The 18,957-nt window shown below is 37.7% G+C and overlaps 1 protein-coding gene across 3 annotated transcripts in view; it reads right to left on the bottom strand.

Annotated features, from left to right (window-relative positions):
• Positions 1–3,419: 3,419 nt before the first annotated feature.
• fhl3a (four and a half LIM domains 3a) overlaps positions 3,420–18,957 on the bottom strand; it is a 34,070-nt gene continuing 18,532 nt past the window's right edge. For 2 of the 3 annotated variants that reach the window (XM_015034564.1, XM_015034565.1), the window contains exons 2-6: positions 8,543–8,715; positions 7,300–7,480; positions 4,627–4,796; positions 4,322–4,508; positions 3,420–3,657 (exon numbers count right to left, since the gene is read on the bottom strand). In XM_015034564.1, the coding sequence (XP_014890050.1) occupies positions 3,506–3,657; positions 4,322–4,508; positions 4,627–4,796; positions 7,300–7,480; positions 8,543–8,698 (846 nt within the window). In that variant the 5' untranslated portion in view covers positions 8,699–8,715 and the 3' untranslated portion in view covers positions 3,420–3,505. The remainder of the gene's footprint in view (positions 3,658–4,321; positions 4,509–4,626; positions 4,797–7,299; positions 7,481–8,542; positions 8,716–18,957) is intronic. The other variant, XM_015034566.1, reaches the window with a different exon arrangement.

The following is an 18,957-nucleotide window of genomic DNA, read 5'->3' as shown; positions in this document are numbered from 1 at the left end:
AAACTAAAAAAAATAGAAAAAAAAAAAAAAAATATATTTTTATTTTTTTTTTTTTTTTTTTTTTTTTTTTTTTTTTTCTTTTTACATATTTAGCATGGAAAAACGAGAAAATGGAAAAGGAGATCCTCATTTAAGACCGATCATATGATCTGTATAACCACTGCCATGATTTTGTCTGACACAGTTCATTTTCAGCCTCTGACCCTTCATGTTAGCCCATCATTTCCCCTCTTGTCCCTTCTTCTAGTAAATCCAGAGGGGGCCGCGTGTTAGCTGACCCCCCTCCAGATGAAAGTGCCATGGAGTAACTCCAGATGTGAACATCCTCCCTCTCCGTCTCTCTCCTCTCTTTCTCCCACACTCATTTCTCTCTCTGTGCTCCACCATTGCCCTCCCCCACGCAGCTATGACTTTTCCATCTCCTTTTTTGGTGAAAAAATCTGAAACAGAGGCAGGGAGGAGGACATTTCGCCAACAGCCGACAGGAGAGTGGATCTGGAGTATGTGCACTCCATCAAGGCAGGAAAACAGTCGACTCAGCATAAACAGGAGTGCATTCATGTCCAATCAGGGGCAAAACGACACACATGAGCTTCTTTGTTATGTATTTTGTACTTGCACATACGATTATCTTAAGTGTATGAATACACTCGCTTTTTACTTCCTGCTAAACATGCATGCTTTCTCTAACACTTTCTCTCACACACACAATTTCAAACCCCCTCTCTCCTAAGCTGGACTCACACACACTTTCTTTCCTAGAAAGACATTTTGATCACTCCAAAGGGGTTTTCTTTGGCTTAGGCCTTAAACACAAGTCACCAGAAAGCCATGCTGGCTTAGTCTAGCAATAGATCTTCAGCATAACCACAACATCTAAAAATATAAGAAAGCTGTAAACACAAATCAGTCAGTGTCACTTTATTTAATTGATCTTTAAAAATAGAAGCAACAATTTATCCACAACAATCACAAACTGATTTACAGTAAATTAAAAAGATTATCATTTTGATGGCATATTTTTCATCTTCAAACATGTATTGGAACAACTCTGACTCACCAGCATCAAAGCTGAAATAATCAAAACAAATATTATAACTGTGCTGCTGTGAAAAAAAGTATTTGCCTCATTACTGATTTCTTGTTGTTTTTTTTTTGTTGTCACACTTGAAAGTTTTAAATCATCAAACAAATTTTAATGCCAGAGAAAGATTACCAGACTAATGATTAAAAAAAATCTAGATGATTTCATTTAGAAGGGATAAAAGCTATGCATACCAACCCACAACTATGTTAAAAATGATTAGCAGCCTCCCTTGAGTAACTATAAATCTACTATGATTAACAAAACCTTTGGAAAGGCCAAGTTAGATTTCACTAGCCACACCCAGCCTTAATTGCTGCCTGACCTGTATGAAGAATGAAAACACATAAATAAAATCTCTCTGACAACATAAAGTAGGATTAAAAAAAGCTCAATATGCAAAATGTAAACAAAGGCATTGATATCAATCTTCCCACGATCCATAAATGGATAAAACATGGAAAGGTGGAAATTGTTCTGAAAAGTGGCTGGATGGCCAGAATTACTCTAAATGCCCATCGGTGACTCATCCAGAAGATCACAGAAGAGCCTAGCCAACATACAAAGTTAGTGGCTTCAATTACCCAAGTTAATTTCCTTGTTCATTATTTAACACTAAGAAAATGGTATCAATAGGAAAGTTTCAAGGTGAAAATCACTGGTGATCTTTCAGATCTCATCCGCAAAAACAACATCTTCTTTCCCAAAACATTTAGAAAAATATTCTGTGGATTGGCGAGGCAAAAATAGAACTCTTTGGAGGATGTGCATCCTGTTACATCTTTCATAACAATAACAGTTCTAAGAAAAAGAACAGTACACAAGCAGTCATACATGGTGGTAAAGTGATGGTGAGGCTGCTTTGCTGCTTCATGACCAGCAATAAGTGATGCAACCATGAATTGTCTGGACATCAGTTTGTCAAGTTGTGACTTTGAAAGCACTCTTTGGTTATGCAGCAGAATGGTAATCTGTACCATCCCAGTATGCCCACCTCTGAACGGCTCAAAAAACAAACAAAGCAATAAGAAAGGTTTGGAGTGGCCAAGTCAAAACCCTCAATTGAATTGAGATGCTGTGGAATTAACTTAAAAAATAAGTTTATGCTGGAAAACCATCAAATGTTGCTGAAATAAAACAATTCTGCAAAGAACCGTTGGACTCACTGCCTCTTAATGCAAATACATGATGACAGTTGCTGCTACCAGGAGTTACAAAGCCAGTTGTTAAGTGTCCACTTTTCACAGTGTACCAGGTATATGGAGTTTCTACCTCAATAAATAAAATTAGGATGTCAAAACTGCCTTTTCTATCTTTTTCCCAATATAAGAATTTTGCTTAATGACTTAAAATGTGTGACAAAACACAAAAAAACAGAAGAAATTGCTAAGAGTGCAAACAGTTTGATGCAACACAGGAATTTTTGACATACATGACGGTAGCTAACAATAACAAACCCAACAAATTAAGTAATGAAACAGTGGCAAATGAAGGCATGCATACTTTTGCAATGCAAAACAGTTTTGCATTTTCTTTCAAAGTTAAACATACTGACTCTTTGTGAACAGATAATAAAAATACACATTAAAATATCAAAAAAAGAAGGCAGAACTGAACATTTATGTAAAATAAGATAGGCAGACACATGGCAAAAAGAGATCTGTTGCTTCTGCCATGTGTTTCAACTGTGTAATTATGTGCACATAACAGTAAATAATGAAAGCAAAAAAGCACATCTTTTCCAAAGTGCAAATGAAACGTCCTGAAAACCAAAAGCTACCTACACCAAGAAATCTTCTACATGTTTTCACTTTAAATTTAAGGAAAAGTATGTCCAATATTTGGCCACTTTTTACAAAAAGTGTCACACCTCCTTCTGTGTCACTGTATACAGTAACCTGTTCAAAATGCATAAGGTAAGGCATAAGATAATAAAGCAATAAGAGAAAGGTGATAAAAAGCAACATTCAAAATGTATGGACCTGCAGTTATAAGAGCATTAGAATAGTAACTCCACAATACAACTGAAATATAGACCGCAGTCATTTTTATACTATATCAGTGTTCTGTGTCTTTTCTTTAGAGCCCTGAAGTAATATTAATTAAGACATTTTTGGCAAAGTGGCAAGCATTTGCAGATTTTCACTTAAACACTAAATAACATAGAAATAATGTTGGTAATAAGGCACTCAATCTTTAACTTTCGCTGAAGTATGCAAACAACATTGCAACATCACGATTTTGCACACTAACATACGTAGCTCCTCTTACGCGACAAGGTTTTTGAGAAACTAAAGTCTTTATGTTAAAATGACCTGAGGCAGAATATTTTTAGCCTGCTACCCTCCATGGTACATCTGGGTTGTTTAAAAAAGCTGCTGAAGAACAAAAGGAATGGTGAGATCAGGTCAAGTAAGTGCTTTATAGGTTGCTGTTGCAGTCACGGCACAGGATCTTGTCGCCATCAGGGAAAAAGCCAGCGCCCACGAGTGAGATGGAGCACTGGGAGCAGGTGAAGCACGGCTGATGCCACTGACGATCTTCAAATGAGATGTACTTCCCTCCTCCAAATCCTAGAACAAGAAGTCTGGGGTTTAAGAGATTGCTGACTGATCTTTTAAATGAGTTTAGTTGCACAAAGGCAGACTTGGTCGTGGTGAAGTTTGGGCCAAATAAGCATTTTTCTGTTCGAAAAGATCTAGAATGGGTTCTAATTTTTATGTTATTTGAACAACTGCTTCACAGTATATGTTAAGCCCTAATGAAAGATGAGGAAAAATTGTTGTGCTATCTGGAATCAAAATATAAACATCAAATCTTTTTACTTTTCAACTAAATAAGCAGATAAAAAGCGGGGGGAAGTTATCCTTAGTATCTTTGAGTCAAGATCAAACTTTCTTGAAGAACAAACTTTCACTGCAATTGCAGTAGTAGAAACTTTTAGCCCTGACCTTTGGAAATAATTCAAGTAGTTGTCCTGTGTCAAGGCTTTGTTGGTGTTATTTTTATTCCTATTTGTGCAACTTTATTTTCAGTTTGTGCCACTAAAAAAAATGCCTACGTTTTCCCCATAAAGCTCAATCAAGGTTTATCTCTTTGAGATTTTCCCAGTTCATGCAAAAAAAGTTCTTCTAACCTACAGCACACCAACTGATAAAGCTTTCTTAATTATTAAGGGACTGTTTTTGACTTTCACAAATGTACATAATTGGATGAAGTAAAGTACTTTCATCTTGCCTGTAATTGGTTTGCTGCAAGCCTCACACTTCTTGGCATACAAGCTGCCAAAGCACTTCAGGCAGTAGGGGCTGTCATCTCTGGAGGTGAAGTGTTGACCCGCCAGCTGCGTCTTACAGTTTGTGCACACAAAACACTCCTTATGCCACGGCTCATCCCGATAGGTCACACCACCTTTAGCCAGGGCCTTAACAGAACAAATGTGGGATCATTTCTCACATGGGTTTCTGCAGCTTAAAAGTTTTTCCTCTGCCTTATATAATGGAAACCATGTTATACTGTAGATATTTGACAGATTTACAGACCTTTTTACAGCGCGTGCAGCGGGGAGCGAACTTTTCCTCATAGCAGGGCACACAGTAGTGGTCGTCCTTGTCAGGAATGAAGGACTTGGAGCCAATCGGCTGTTCGCAGCTGTGACAAATGAAGCAGCCCTCGTGCCATGTGGAGCCAGCATACTCCAATTTTCTTGTACCTGCAAAAAAAGGAGACCGACAGGAATAAAATATGACAGGGCGTTCACTTAAAATGGGAAATAAGATACTTGATTGCACAGCAGCATATAAAAACCCTTGTATTTCATATTCTGATTGAATACGAATACCACAGACCCATGGTTCTTTTCTAGGGCAAGAAAGTGGCAGCAAGCTTTAAACAAAAAAAAAGTAATACAGTTTTTCCCTCTGTGACGCAAGCCAATTGATCTTCCTGTAAATCCCCTGGATGTTGAGTTTATTATGCTGTGATCCAGTGGTTTATGTGGGGCTGACATTTCCACAGATTGCTTACGTTTCAGTGCTTCAGACTTTCTGTGCCGCACTGCTCCCTAATCAAAAACATGAAAATAACCTGGAAAAGTCTTTCCAGATTATAAACTCATGCAGGACTCACTGTGGCTCAAGGTGGATAATAGAGCTGTTTGTTGTGCACAGCTAAAAACAAGGACCGGCGTGAAAGTCTAAAATCTAGTTTCACAACAACTGAAGAGTGTTCCTCAGAGGTGCAAAAGACGAAAATAATATATACTCCTAGATCGCTATGTATTTAAACGTATTTATTCATTTGAAAAATAACACACAAAAACCTGTGCAGTAAATAGTTTCACATTCCAAAGTAAACTTGAGATACGTTTTTAGATGGTAGTGATCAGGGACGGAAACACAGCCTCTGTATTTGTCAGAGGATTTGACTCCAGGATAAATAGAATATCACTGACAATGGGAGCATTTAGGCAGCTCAGCCAAATAATCTTGTTAAAAACTTCTGCTAAAGACGATTTCACAACTTCCCTGTGAGTTCATTTATGCTTTCGTGTCAGCTGGAGGTGTGAATCTGCTTGTTGTACATTTTGGGTCCTGGCTGGATATCAACTTGAGAACATTAACAGTGGGGAGCAAATTATGAAGTGACTTGGAGAAGTTAAATCACTTTAAATACAATAGTAAAAAAAAAAAAGTTCATGTAGTAAACATGTAGTTGTGATAGCTAAGGGGTTCCAGCATTACCTGCTGCGGCAGGTAATGCTGAATGAGGTTTGCACACAACATCTGAATGCTGCAAGAATTCATTTTGTTTTGCTGAAGTAAAACAGAACAAGTCATAAATCAATATTCTGTGTTCATGTTTTCAGCATATTTTGAAAGAAAATATCTAATTAATCTAAAAGTTGACACCTTATAAAACAATGATACCACAGCAGAAACCTGGGTCGCTCACACTACAGCACCTTGATAGTCTTAAACAAGAAGTAAGTGACCTCTTTTTTTTTAACCAAAGAGTTATTCTTTTACCCCCATGTTTACTAAATAAGATGCATCTAATACCATGAAACAAAGAAGACAATAAAGGTAACTGCTGAACCTCAATAAACAGCTGCTATATAAAATATGTCTAACGATCAGCAGCCTTACTTCTATCTTTGGGTTTAAGCCCGAAGAAAACATCACAAACAATGTCTGTTTCCCTCTTTGAGTGAATCAGGAAAAAGAATGCACTGATCCACTGTCATCAAATTCATCAACATCACTTATTAATTTGGGAATACAATCCTGAATATGTTTACCATCTGATACAGACACATGATCTTGATCTGGTCAGGCCCTGGAGCGCTTTATTAGGAAATTATTTTCTTGATGTGATTTTTTTTTTTCATTGTGGTTGCATGACTTAATGGGTGTGTTTTTGTTTTCATGTATTCAGTGAAATCTATGCCACAAATCTGGTGCAGACATAAAAAACAGAGCATGCACAAAATAATGGCCAAAAAGCAGGGCAAACATCACAGTTTTGTGAAATGACATCAGTAGGAGCATGACTAAAGGTTTGACTGTTTTCTGCGGTATCTGTCTTTTCCTATAAACTTTTCCTAAGATTGCTGGAAGAGTCTACGTTTGACATAAAATTTCTACAAAATTTTAATCAGCAGTCTCTCTGAATTTGAGCCACTTGAGCTTTTCTAAATAAACAGCAGTGGAATTGTTCTGGGCTCTGCAAGGTGCTGCATAGGTGCTGGCTAACTGACTTCTTTATCTCCTGTTGTCATTAGTTCTGCTTGTAGGCTTCCATACCCAAGGATTCAGTTTATAGACAACAAGTGATCCAGAGAGACCTTGGCACCTGCTTGTTTATTTTTTTTTCCTGTTCCTTTTTTTCTGAATTTTCTTCCTCTCACCTCTCTGTTTCATCTAATATGCAACTACTTTCATTCATCGCTGAACCCAGCTAGATACCTCTCTTGTATTTTCCAAAATCATTTGCCTATTATCATTCAAGTTTGCATACTACATGGTATTTAAGAGGAGGAACAATGAGGCTTTGTACATGAGGGAAAATAAAAGTATGCATTGTAAAACAAATATTTCCATAAGTTTTTTTTATGGATTTATGGCTTTTTCTTGTTTAAAAAAAAAAAAAAAGACCAAACAATTTAATTGGATTTGTAAAAAAAAAAAGAAAACAATTGCTATATCTATTTTCACCTTCACCTGGCATGACGATCTTGTCACAGGCGACACATTTGGAGGAGAACTCATTACAGTAGCAGTCGTTGCAGAGCAGCGCATCATCCTGGCTGGTGAAGGGCTCATCTGCCAGCGAGCGGTCACAGCGGAAACAACGGAAACAATGCTCGTGATAATGTCTGTCCTCGTAGAAGAGCTCCTAGAAGCGGAAAGGGAAAGAGACAATGAAGAGAGTGGAAGTCATTTTTTACAGCTGTAAAAACTCCACAGATATGAAGTCTCGCTGTCAGTAACTTGGGAATCAAACGGGCCAAATAAGGGAATGACAGGAAGACATAAAGTAAACATGGACCCATATTTACAACAGGAGCAGAGAGGAGTTTTAAAGTGACAACCAGATTTCTGCGCAGAGTGCCAAGCGAAACAAGGCGAACCTACAGTGCCTTACAAATGAACTGAAATCCTTGGAGCTTTTTTCATATTTTGTTAGGTTACGACCACAAGATTTAATGTTTTTTCATTGGGATTTTATGCAACAGACCAACACTAATTGCCACAAAGCTGGGAAGAGGGTTTACAAAAACAAATAGAAATGTAAAAGTCGTGGTAAGAAAATTTGTCTTCAGCAACTCTTTGCTCCTAAATAACATCCAGTCAAGCAAATGCCTTCAGAAGTTTCCTACTTAATACCTTTCTGCAACTGAAACTCAGTTCAAGTGCAGCTGTTCTATGAGAGTCTCAGAGATTTATTAGAGAACATTAGTGCACAAACAGTACCATGAAAACCAACAAACACAACAAGCAGGTCACGGGAGAAAGTTGTAAAGAAGGTTAAAGCAGCTAAGCTAAAAAAAACAATTTCCCAAACACTCTGGACAGCTTAGAGCACTGTTCAGACCATAATCTGAAAATGAAGGGATTAAGCTACAGCTGAATCTGAACCCAAACTGACAGGCTGGGCAAGGAAAGTACTTATCACAATAATATTCAAGAGGACCATGTCAACTCTGGAGAAGCTGTAGTGATCAATAGCTCAGGTAGGAGACGAGTCAACCACTCAACAAAGAGTGGCGAGAAGAAAGCAACTGTTAGTAGAAGCACATAAGAACTCCTGTTTGCAGTTTTTTGAAGCCATGTAAAGGACACAGCAAAGAAATTTACATATGAGGTTTTCATACATCGTTTTTCACGTGCAATTTTTTTCATGTACGATGTAGCACTGCTATATACACATCTGGTCATGCCAGCATGGAAGCCTTACCCTTGCATCATGGCCAATTAGCTCTTTGCATTCATCACAGGTGTTTGAAAACAGACTGTCGTAACAGGGGATGCAGTATGGGTTGTCATCAGATTGGATGTACTTGCGGCCGTACAGGGATTCTTTGCAGTTATCGCAGTCGAATCGGTCAGCCATTGTAGTTTTCTGAAAACCTGCAACCCAGAGAGAGGAAGGTCAGGACAACAGTGTTTTAAAAAACAACAACAACAAAAAAAACAGATGAAAGAAAAAAGTAAATAAATCAGAAAGATGCAGAGATGAGGATGAGAAAATGTGGAAGTAATGGAGGAAGAGTCACAGCATCAGCAGAAGCAGATGCTATAGCAAAAATATTTGGCTGTTCTCAGCTTAGATGAAACCATGACCAAAAATGGAACCTAATGAAAATAAAGAATAAATATCTGCTGCTAAAACTACAGAAAGGACAAGTATTAATGTGTTCGACTGTCTGTGTGTCTTTGTAAATTAGGTGTTGAATTCTGAACCGTTAGGTCAGAATCTCTTGCTCAATACTTCATGTGGTTTTACGTATCTAATGCCTGCAGGGAAGCACACATAAACCTGACTACTTGATTCAGTAGAGTACTTGATTAGTTATAGCCCTAATATAAATACCAAGATCCCTGAACGAATAGCTCCTTTTCAGAATAAAGGTAAAAACTACATAATTCCCATAGATTTAGGGGGTGCATGTTGTGTGCCCCCTGACCATGACGGAGCACACAACAAAGTCACAGAATAACATTATGAGAGTATTACAGCAACAATATCAGGTTGCCTAAGTGTTACGACATGGCTGGAGGGCAGCCCGGTGATAAGTGATCCGGTCCTCTGGCAGAGCACACGGCTGGATATCCATTCCCACCACCCAGGAATAATAATCAACACTGATATAACAATCAATCAAACTTCAAACCAGACCCGTGCTGCCCATCTTACACACTCAAGGGTAATACACACACAAAAGCACACAAGGGGGCATGTAAACACACTCCCACACAAAAACACACAGTGACATAGGAGAAAAGGAAAAAGAACAAAATGAGAAAAATTACACACAATCCATCATCAAACAGAGAATCAAGTTTCTGTATGAGCTTTCTGCAAGACAAAGGCTCCTAATGAGTCGGGGTGAGAAAGTCACGATCCAACAGAGTTTACCTGCTCTCAGCCGTTACATGAAGCCCTCTGACAGGCTTTTTGCTGTAGAATGACACATCTTTCCCCAAGGCACTTTCACCCCTTTCAGTGACCTTAAAACATTAATTATGAAGTCTAAACTCACGACAGCCCTGCAGCCCAGTGTTTATAGCACCGTAGCTCACATTACTACAGCAACATCTCTAAGTGTACTCAGGGACTTGGCTAAATACATCACAAATATCTAATCACTCATGTTACAATATCCATCTGGAGGTTATGGCTAAATATCTGAGAGAGCAGCTGTGGTTGGTCTGTGAAATGTAACATTAAGGCAATGAACTTGTCTGCATGTGTTCAACATCCGCTGAATTTCACAAGTCCATCCATTTCTAAATTCCAGCAATGTTGCAACCATAAGCTCACATCAAGATTGCGAAGAGATTAGATCAACAAGGTATATGCCTAAAAAGGAGAACTCGGATCATGTTGTAATCAGCAGTGCCAGGTAAAAAAGGTACAGAATGTGCTGTCTGCGCCTGCCGGGTGAGCGAACGAGACGAGGCATGACTCACGACGACACAAAAGCAACACTAATTTTCAAAGCAAATTGTTCTAAGATAAATGTGCATGTATAATTTACGTATCTGCACGCCAGAAATGCTGCCAGAGTGAGTTCAGAAACTGCTAAGTAGAGACAATTTTACATCCTAGCACATGCTACTTGATATACGGTATGGTGAAGAATAATTGTTCATCTTACAGATGTATTCTGTGTTTGCTTTTTGGCCACACCTATCAGATCATAAAACTAAATTTACTATTAGACAGATTTGGATAGGCTGTCCTGAAACTGTTTAGTTGTGCTTCCGTACAATAACAATAAAAGCATTCTGATTCTGACAAAAATTACCAGAGTAAAACAGTTTTCAAAAGGTAATTGAATTCATACCTACTCAAAATAATTTGTTCTATATGAAAATATAACACTGCCCTGCTCCTTCTTAAATCCTGAATTAACTGTAATTAAGCACATTTTTATAGTTTAATTGGACAAGCAGCACCCATGTCTGACTACTGTCTGACTACCACCTGTAGAACTACGAAACCAGTCAAAAGGAAGATGTTTCATAATATGAACAAATCATGTTCTGACTTCTGTCTGTTACATCATATCCAACATAAAACAGCATTTCAGTAAAAGAAAACACAGTACTGACAGCCAGTTTGGTGGTTTGTCATCCTGTGGGAATGCTTCAGAACTGAAAGATTTGTTAATGAAAAAAAAAACAACTTTGCTTGTAAATAATGAATAATGTCTATTCTGTTGTATTTTGGTAATGAAGGGTTATCATGTATTGGCACAGAGTCGCATTTTATAGCACAATCAAGTAACATTGTCACTTTCAGTTGTTATGAAAATGTTGCACATATCAAACTTGACTTGACTTTGCATCATAGCCATATCTGATTCCTTGAAATTGGCCTGTGACTCTTTAAGAACCTCCAACCTTGTCCAACTCTCCCTTCATCTTGTTATCACAACAATGCTTCTTCCTGACATCCATTGATGCCAAATGTTCTTCAGAGCTCAACAGACATGCATTTCCATCACGCTTACTTGTTGCTGCTGCCGCTAGTCTGGTGGAGCCGTGTGAGGGACGGGTGCTCTGTAGGGTCAAAACTTGTCTGGGGATTTCAAGAGTAATGTAAACAACTTCTTTTCACCATTGCAACTGGTGGTACAACTACTTTCTAGGGTTAGGAAGACGTTCATTGCATAAGGCCAGACTAATGTGAAAGACTTTTATCCCCCCACCCAAAAAAGTCTAATAGTCACTCCAAAACCGTTTGTATTGTATTGTCCTTGTCTGATTTAAAATTTGCTTGACGATCAAAAACATTTAAAGGTCACAAAAAATATGTAAAAACGGTTGAAATCATCAAGGGGCAAAAACCTATAGGACAAAATACTACAGTTTCCCCTCATACTTTGTGTTCTCAGAAAAAAAAAAAAAATCTGAGGGAGATCTAGTGATTTGGTACACCAGTTAAGACTGAACAGCTGTGAAAAAAAGACTAGAAAGCCTAAAAAACACATACTACCTCATAAAGAAGAGCAAATGCTTGTTTTTCCTGGCAGATCTTCTCATCTTTCGTCTGCAGATTTGCTTCCAGTATCAGTGTTTGACAAGCCAAAGTAAGGCCTGTAATGAACTTCTGATGACACGGTCTCACAGAGAGGGGCATGACGTCAACCCACTGACCCCAGGGGTGACGGACAAAGACGTGAGTGCATGCACATGTTGCTGACCCAAAAGAGAAGAGAGAAGAGGTTCCAGACGTGAGGCTGTGTTTCTCACAGCTCTGTTTACAGCCTCTACTCTGGTTGCTTCCCAGCAGAGGTCCATCTCCTTTATTTCCAGTGCTCACAGACTCAGAACTTTACTAATAATCCTCCAAAATACCAGAGCTATGACTGATTTTAGGCCCCTGGGAAACTTGTGGGCTTTTTCAAGGAAATCATTATTGTACCAACACGGAACAAAGAGTCGCATTTATTGTCCTGAGCTATTTTTGGTATTTTTCAACCTTCCGAAGATTATACAAAGGTATGCATTATTACAGTCAGTCTGTGTTAGTATTGCACATGATCTTAGTACCTTTAAAGGGCCTCAAATATATGTTTTACCTTTTTAGGAAAAATTCCTACTTTTTCCTGAAATGGCATCACAAAGCAAATTATGTATTGCAAATAAATAACTATTCAGACATAAAGATTCAAGACGTTACAGAATCAACGTAACATGCAATATGGTTACTACCAGTCCCAGCTGTTACTACAACAGACGACAACTAACGTAACATTTTCATATTCTCATAGAGAACTGCAGTTATTGTATTTAAATGGCGGTGGGACAAAAATATAGAAGCATGAATATTAAACACGAATGTATCTGGTAAGGTGTTTCTGTTCAGGATTAAATTACTCTTAACCCTTGTGTCTAGAAATGGGGTCCAATCGACCCCACACACATAAAACTTGTATCATTTGCCACAGTCCTCTGTTTGCCTCAGTCCTCGCACACACAAGGGTTAAACTATTTCACATCTTGCCTTTATGTTGGCATCGTTAAAAAGGTGTTTTACGCAGTGCTGAGCAATACAACAATGAAAAAAAGTATATCAGAAAATTATAAAACAAAAAAAAAACAATGAAAACAAAACATCATAGAGTGGAGGCACCATTAAAAGATGGAGAAGAGATTCCAGCCAGTAATGTAAACTTCAGTTGCATTATTTTATGCTTTACTGAAACATATCACACTCATAACAATGGGTTTTGTACATCAAAATATTGGTAATTGAAGAAGTGTAACATGTTCCACGAATACTTTAGTGTTAAATTTCAAATTATAGATTTTGTCATTGCATTGATATCTGCAGGCATTATGCCAGATTTAAATCAATGTAACACAAGGTACTTATGCTTCCAAGTTTCCTGTTTTTTTGTTGTTTTTTTTATTAAAGAAAAACACAATTTCCCAATAATGCAGCATTTGACAAGCAACTAAATTATTTGAAACGCATTTTTATAAATGCAAACATTTTGGTCTAAGCATAAAGGCAAAAAAAAAATGTTGCCTATTTAGGCATATGTGAACTTGCACAAATATCACTTACAAACAGCCAGCTGGATTCTTAGCTTGTTGTTACACATGTGGATATGAGATAAGGCAAGAATGTGAAGGCTGCATTCTGCTAGGCATCACAACACTCCCTGATTGGCAGAAGAAGGTCATATTCAGGGACAACTGTGAGACACCACAGAACAGACTGATGCATCCAAACCAACATCAAAGCTGTTCCTGAGAAACAGTCATGGACGGCTGCTGGAGAGTTAGCATGCACCAAGTTCATTTCTTTCCCACAGGCCAGAAATCCCCAGCTCAAACTTTGCTTACTAGCTGCCTAATTCTAAATGAAAAGCCTTAGGAGCCTGATAGAAGATAGTCTCCCACCTTCCCACTTTTCTTCCATCCACTGGAAAATAAGGCTAGATAAAGCTTGACATCCATCCATATGAGCATAGACACAGAGAGAGCTCATCCTACCTCAGCCAGCTTATGTCTCAGTGTGGTAGTAGCTGATCTGATATGTCACGTGTGGACAACAGCTCTGCCTAACCATCCTGATGAAAACAGAAATACTCCTGCGGTGATGAGTTGCTACTCGTCCCATGATGACGTCATTCACAATTAACTCAATTATACAAACATCCTGCAAGGAGGTCACCATAAATATCACTTTCAAACTTTTTCTACATTTCAATTCAGCCTGTCATGAAGATTAATTTATTCAATGACAGGAATTCACATTCATTATTTATATATGACATTTGGGAAACTAAGTGGTTTATTATAAATGACCTTTTTATTATGAAACATCCTGATGATGGATGTTTTTTTTCAAGCATCTGGATTTATTTTAAGGTTTGTCTAATATGTAGTTACAGTATTGAAAAGTAGAATTTTCCGTTCTATATAAAGCTGACTGGTAATGATTTTACTCTGAGTTGGGAGTGATCTCTCTCTTGAAATATCAAACCTGTAGACATTGGCATTGAGCCATTCATCTGCCCACTGATCCAGACGTCTCTGTCTGATATGTGATTTCAAATAGCCAAGTTCAGCACAAAAGTTTGTAATAAAGTAGTTTGGTGTTTTATAAAGCCAACCAGAGTGGATAAGCACAAGGTTAACTGCTGAAATTGTTAAGTTTGCGTTTTACAGGCCTATTATGACTGAGGGGCTATTTAGTTAAAGTGGATACTTCAGCATGTGTGGATTTTACTGTGCTCAGTAACATTTAATGTACTTCCAAAGTAGCAGCTAAAAAGGGGCACTTGATCGCTTTTGTCTGGACGGATCTTCTGGCAACAAATCGACTCAGACACCAGTGGAAGAAGTGTGTGGAGTATTTGAACTCATTTGAACTTAAACACTTCAATACTCAAGTGTTTTTTTTTTTAAAGGTATGTGTACAATAAGCTCAGCAGGCACCCATTTCCAACAGGTTTAACTACTGCTGCTGCTGCTGCTAGTCTGAAGGAACTGCGTGGGAAAATTCATGTATTCTGCATGAAAGAATAGAAGCAACACTCTAGGTATGTTTTTGATGAGGAAATAACTTTTATTTTTTATTTTATATTTTTGAAGCTCAAAAAAATAAATTTTACATAATGCTACCCTTTAGAGAAAAAACATTTTTGGGACAAGACATCATCACATTGTATCCATTCAGTTTTCTGGACAGCTTTAAACAGATAAAACATCATCCCTTGCTTCAAAATGAGGTAAACTAAAGCCTGCGACACATGAAAGCCCCTTGATAGAGATGTGGTCAAATGGATTTTCCACCTCATGACCTTGAAAGAATTTTATTTTGCCGACTAAACACAACGGCTGAAATACTCTCAAATGGTTCAGAAAAAGAAATTTACAACACAGCATCAGAGGGATTCATTGTATGTTTTTCAGCACATTACATACTTAAGAGTCACAACAAAACTAATTGAGTCTAAAACTAACCACAACTAATTGTTGTCTAATTGGTTTATAAAAAAAAATTAAATAAAATAACATAAAAACATTTGGATTTTCCAGTTCACAGTAACGCAAAACAGAGCTGGACACAGAGAATGTGTGTGTGAGTGTGAGTGTGTGTGTGTGTGTGTGTGTGTGTGTGTGTGTGTGTGTGTGTGTGTGTGTGTGTGCGTGTGTGCGTGTGTGCGTGTTTGTTTTTTTGTTTTTTGTTTGACTAATTACCTAATTACTTCAATGTTTTGTGTTTTGGCTTTCACTAGATCAGATAAATGTAGAGAAATAATCAAAAGGACACACTGAAGCAATGAATCTTATCACAGGAAGAGAGGAAATTGTTCTTGAAGGGGATCTACATACAGACTCATTTTATAAACAGGCAGTCTTGTTTAAACAGACTTCTGATGGCTGATTCTGGAAATACAAAGGATACAAAACTGAATCAACCTGAATGTCGTTTGTTTACTTGGAAGTTATTGTCGCAAAATACATCTCAGTCTGATCTGACCAAAGCACACAATTTCAGGTTCAGTAGACTACAATGGAATGTTCATTCTTTCTGTCATGTCAGCATTATATCTTATTAAAACAAGAAAATATGAAGAACTAATTAGAATTTCTTAGGCACTCACAAATCAAGTGATTTTGTTTTTTTTTCCTCCCCAGAATAAATTAATGTACTGACATTAAAAGTTTTTTTTTTTTTTTAGAACCTAGATAGATTTGAGAGATCTTTCTGCATTAAGAGAGTTATTTATGTTAATACACATTTTTAACAGGAGTGCTAACTTAAAAGCAATCTACAGTCCTCTGAGTTTATACTGGGAGTTTGGAACTGAGCCACTGTTAAAATAGGGCTGGTAAATTTTGGGATTAACTACGAATGTTGTCATAATTGTTCTTTCTCCTTCTTGGATAAATAATAACCAGGTCTGCCAACGGCACATTACCCAGATGATAAAGGTTTGTAAGAACATTAGTGACAGAGAATAAGCAGACTGAGGTTAACCCAGGCACACCTGAGACTGCTCCACAGCGTGAGCTGGGTCAGACTTGACGACAAGGTACGTGCTGCAGGACCAGACACTGGAACACAAACCTGTTATTGTCCCTGAGCTCTTAAACACCGCTTGGTGTTGAGTGGGAGGTGACAAAAGGTTTAAGTCAAAGCCAGCATCATAAACAAAAGGGAAGAAAATTACTACCTGTAGCAGAAAATGTCACTTTGCTCTTTGTAATTTATTCCCTCTTTGGCAACATTTAATAACTATGCTACTGTGGAGATACGGGTTGATATTAGCCTGTAGTGTATACAGTGCCCACCACGGGGTTAGAGAAGAGCTATTTATGGTGTAAAATCTTATAACCTCATTCATCAAATGGACTAGATCTGCAAAAGATAAACAAAGGTCTGGTAGATAAAGTGCTGACATTTATTTAGCTAAAGTTAAAACACAAATTTGTCATACTGCGACAGCTGTTTGGCAAGTTCAGACTCAAGGAACTGCTAAAGAAAATAACAGCATGTCCAATGTTCACTCCTGCATGCACTGCTGTGAAAACATATTTATCCCCTTGCAAATTTCTTGCTTGGCTTTTGTGACACTATTAAATGTTTCAGATCATCTGACTAACCAATTTCAATATTGGACAAAATAAGCAGAGTAAATACAATCCTTTAATAAGAGAAAAAAGTTACCTAAACAAACCTAGTTCTGCATGAAAATATATTCATAAATTAACAACTACCTGACCAATAGTATTAGGAAATGACTTGAAAATAACTTGTCTGACCACATGAAGCAGGATAAGGACCTTAAAATTTAACACAATGTATATATAAAAAAGTCAAGAACATTGGAGAATCAGTCTCCAAGGCTTGGAACAGGGGTGAACCATCTCAGGAGAGGCACAATCAAATTTGTTCCAATAGTGTGCCAAAGACTTGTCCATCTAAGGCACTCGGGTCCTCGACGACTTGCAACAATCAATGGAACCATGAACTCTGCTCTCTGCTATGCAGTCTTGACGGAAAATGTCCAGTCTCAGTTTGTGGCCTTTAGTTCAAGTGCAGTTCACTTATGCAGCAGGGAAAGCTAACTTGAAGCATACCAGTAAATTCATGTCTTAATGGCTCAAAAGACTACAAACAGAAGTTTTGAAGTGGCCAAATTAAAACCCCGACTTAAATGCAATTGCGATGCTGTGGGACAACTTTAAAGTTCATGCTCCATAAAACATTGTCTTTACTAAATTAAAACAATACGGTCAGACAGACTGGACCAGAATTCCTCCAGTGAAGTAAAAGACTCATTGCCAGGAAGGGATAACCAGTTATTAGGTTAAAGGAGCAATTGCTTTTTACATACAGCCAAGGTGGTATGGGTAGCTTTTTCTTCCCTTAAATGAAGTAATCATGTGGAAACTGCTTTTTGCAATTACTCAACATATGTTGGTATAGCATTAAGTTATTTTGATGTGGAGAAAAAAAAAAAACTGAGGAAAGTTGCAATGGGGGTAAATACTTTTTCAGAGCACTGTAGTTCAACTAGAAAATGTGACTGACGGCTCATGTCATCTTTTTCTTTCCAAAAGCTTGTTCCACAATACTCTGCCAAACAATAACATTGCAATTACTGCAAACCATGCAGTACTGACCCAACCACCCTGAGAGGAAGTTTGAAACTGAAATGACTGTATTTATTTCTATATCATCATGACTGGAGGACATTTTTAGCCTACATTTGTCTTCCTTTTGGAAAAAAAAAAAATACTGCCATACATTAGTGCTTGACATCTGGTTTGCATTGACGAAACTATGCAGTTAACTCCTGTGTGCCAGTGGAGTGTCACTGCTTTCAAAATCCACGGAAGAGTGTCCTTTTTTTCCTCCTTTTTCTGTGCTGGAATTTCCCAAAAAATGTTCAAATGACAGGAAGAAACTGGCAAAAAGATAATCTTCACAGGACAAATGTCAGAAAACAATAAGCTCAAAAACCATTTGTCATTCTGAGATTACTTGTCAGTTCTCTTTGACTAATCCAAATCAGTCATTCAAATTAACCCATTACATCCAAGTGACTTTTGTCACTTTCATTTTATCTTCATATCCTCCTTGCCATCCTAACCTTTTCTTCCAAAGGTGAGGGAATCCTTTTGAAATTTGAAGCCATCCCTTTTAACCAGCGCACCATTTCCCTTTTTACACAATGCTGTATTTTACTCAAGAGTATTCTTTTAAAACAAAACAGTAAACCTGAATGAACATTTTAAGAAAGGCCCACACAAGAGACAGTCTCAGATGAGAGTCGAGAGGAAAGTATGCTAAGTGAGGTCAGAGTACTTCTACTGGCATGCTGGCTGATTTAGTAACTAGTTTGTAACCCCCAGAGAGGATGTTGTGCTCATAAGACCACCCCTAATTCTGATGCAATACCTTCAGTGACAAAACAGGAAAATATATTTTTCTTCTTTCTAACTGCTTTGGCTTTACTGGCAGGCAAACTCAGCGAATATATCATTAGGTCAATTGTTCCAACTTATAAAGCTGAGTTCTCTAAACTGTCTGATCCCACAAAAAAAAAAAAAAAAAAAAAAAAAAATTAGGGGCCATTTGGAAAACTCCCTCTATTTACACATTCTTGGATTTGA

Source organism: Poecilia latipinna, unplaced genomic scaffold (genome assembly GCF_001443285.1).
Source record: "Poecilia latipinna isolate Pla-1442-1.1 unplaced genomic scaffold, P_latipinna-1.0 Scaffold304, whole genome shotgun sequence".
Lineage (NCBI taxonomy): Eukaryota > Metazoa > Chordata > Actinopteri > Cyprinodontiformes > Poeciliidae > Poecilia > Poecilia latipinna.
The sequence above is the reverse complement of the archived record's forward strand: the minus strand, read 5'-3'. Positions and strand labels throughout refer to the sequence as shown.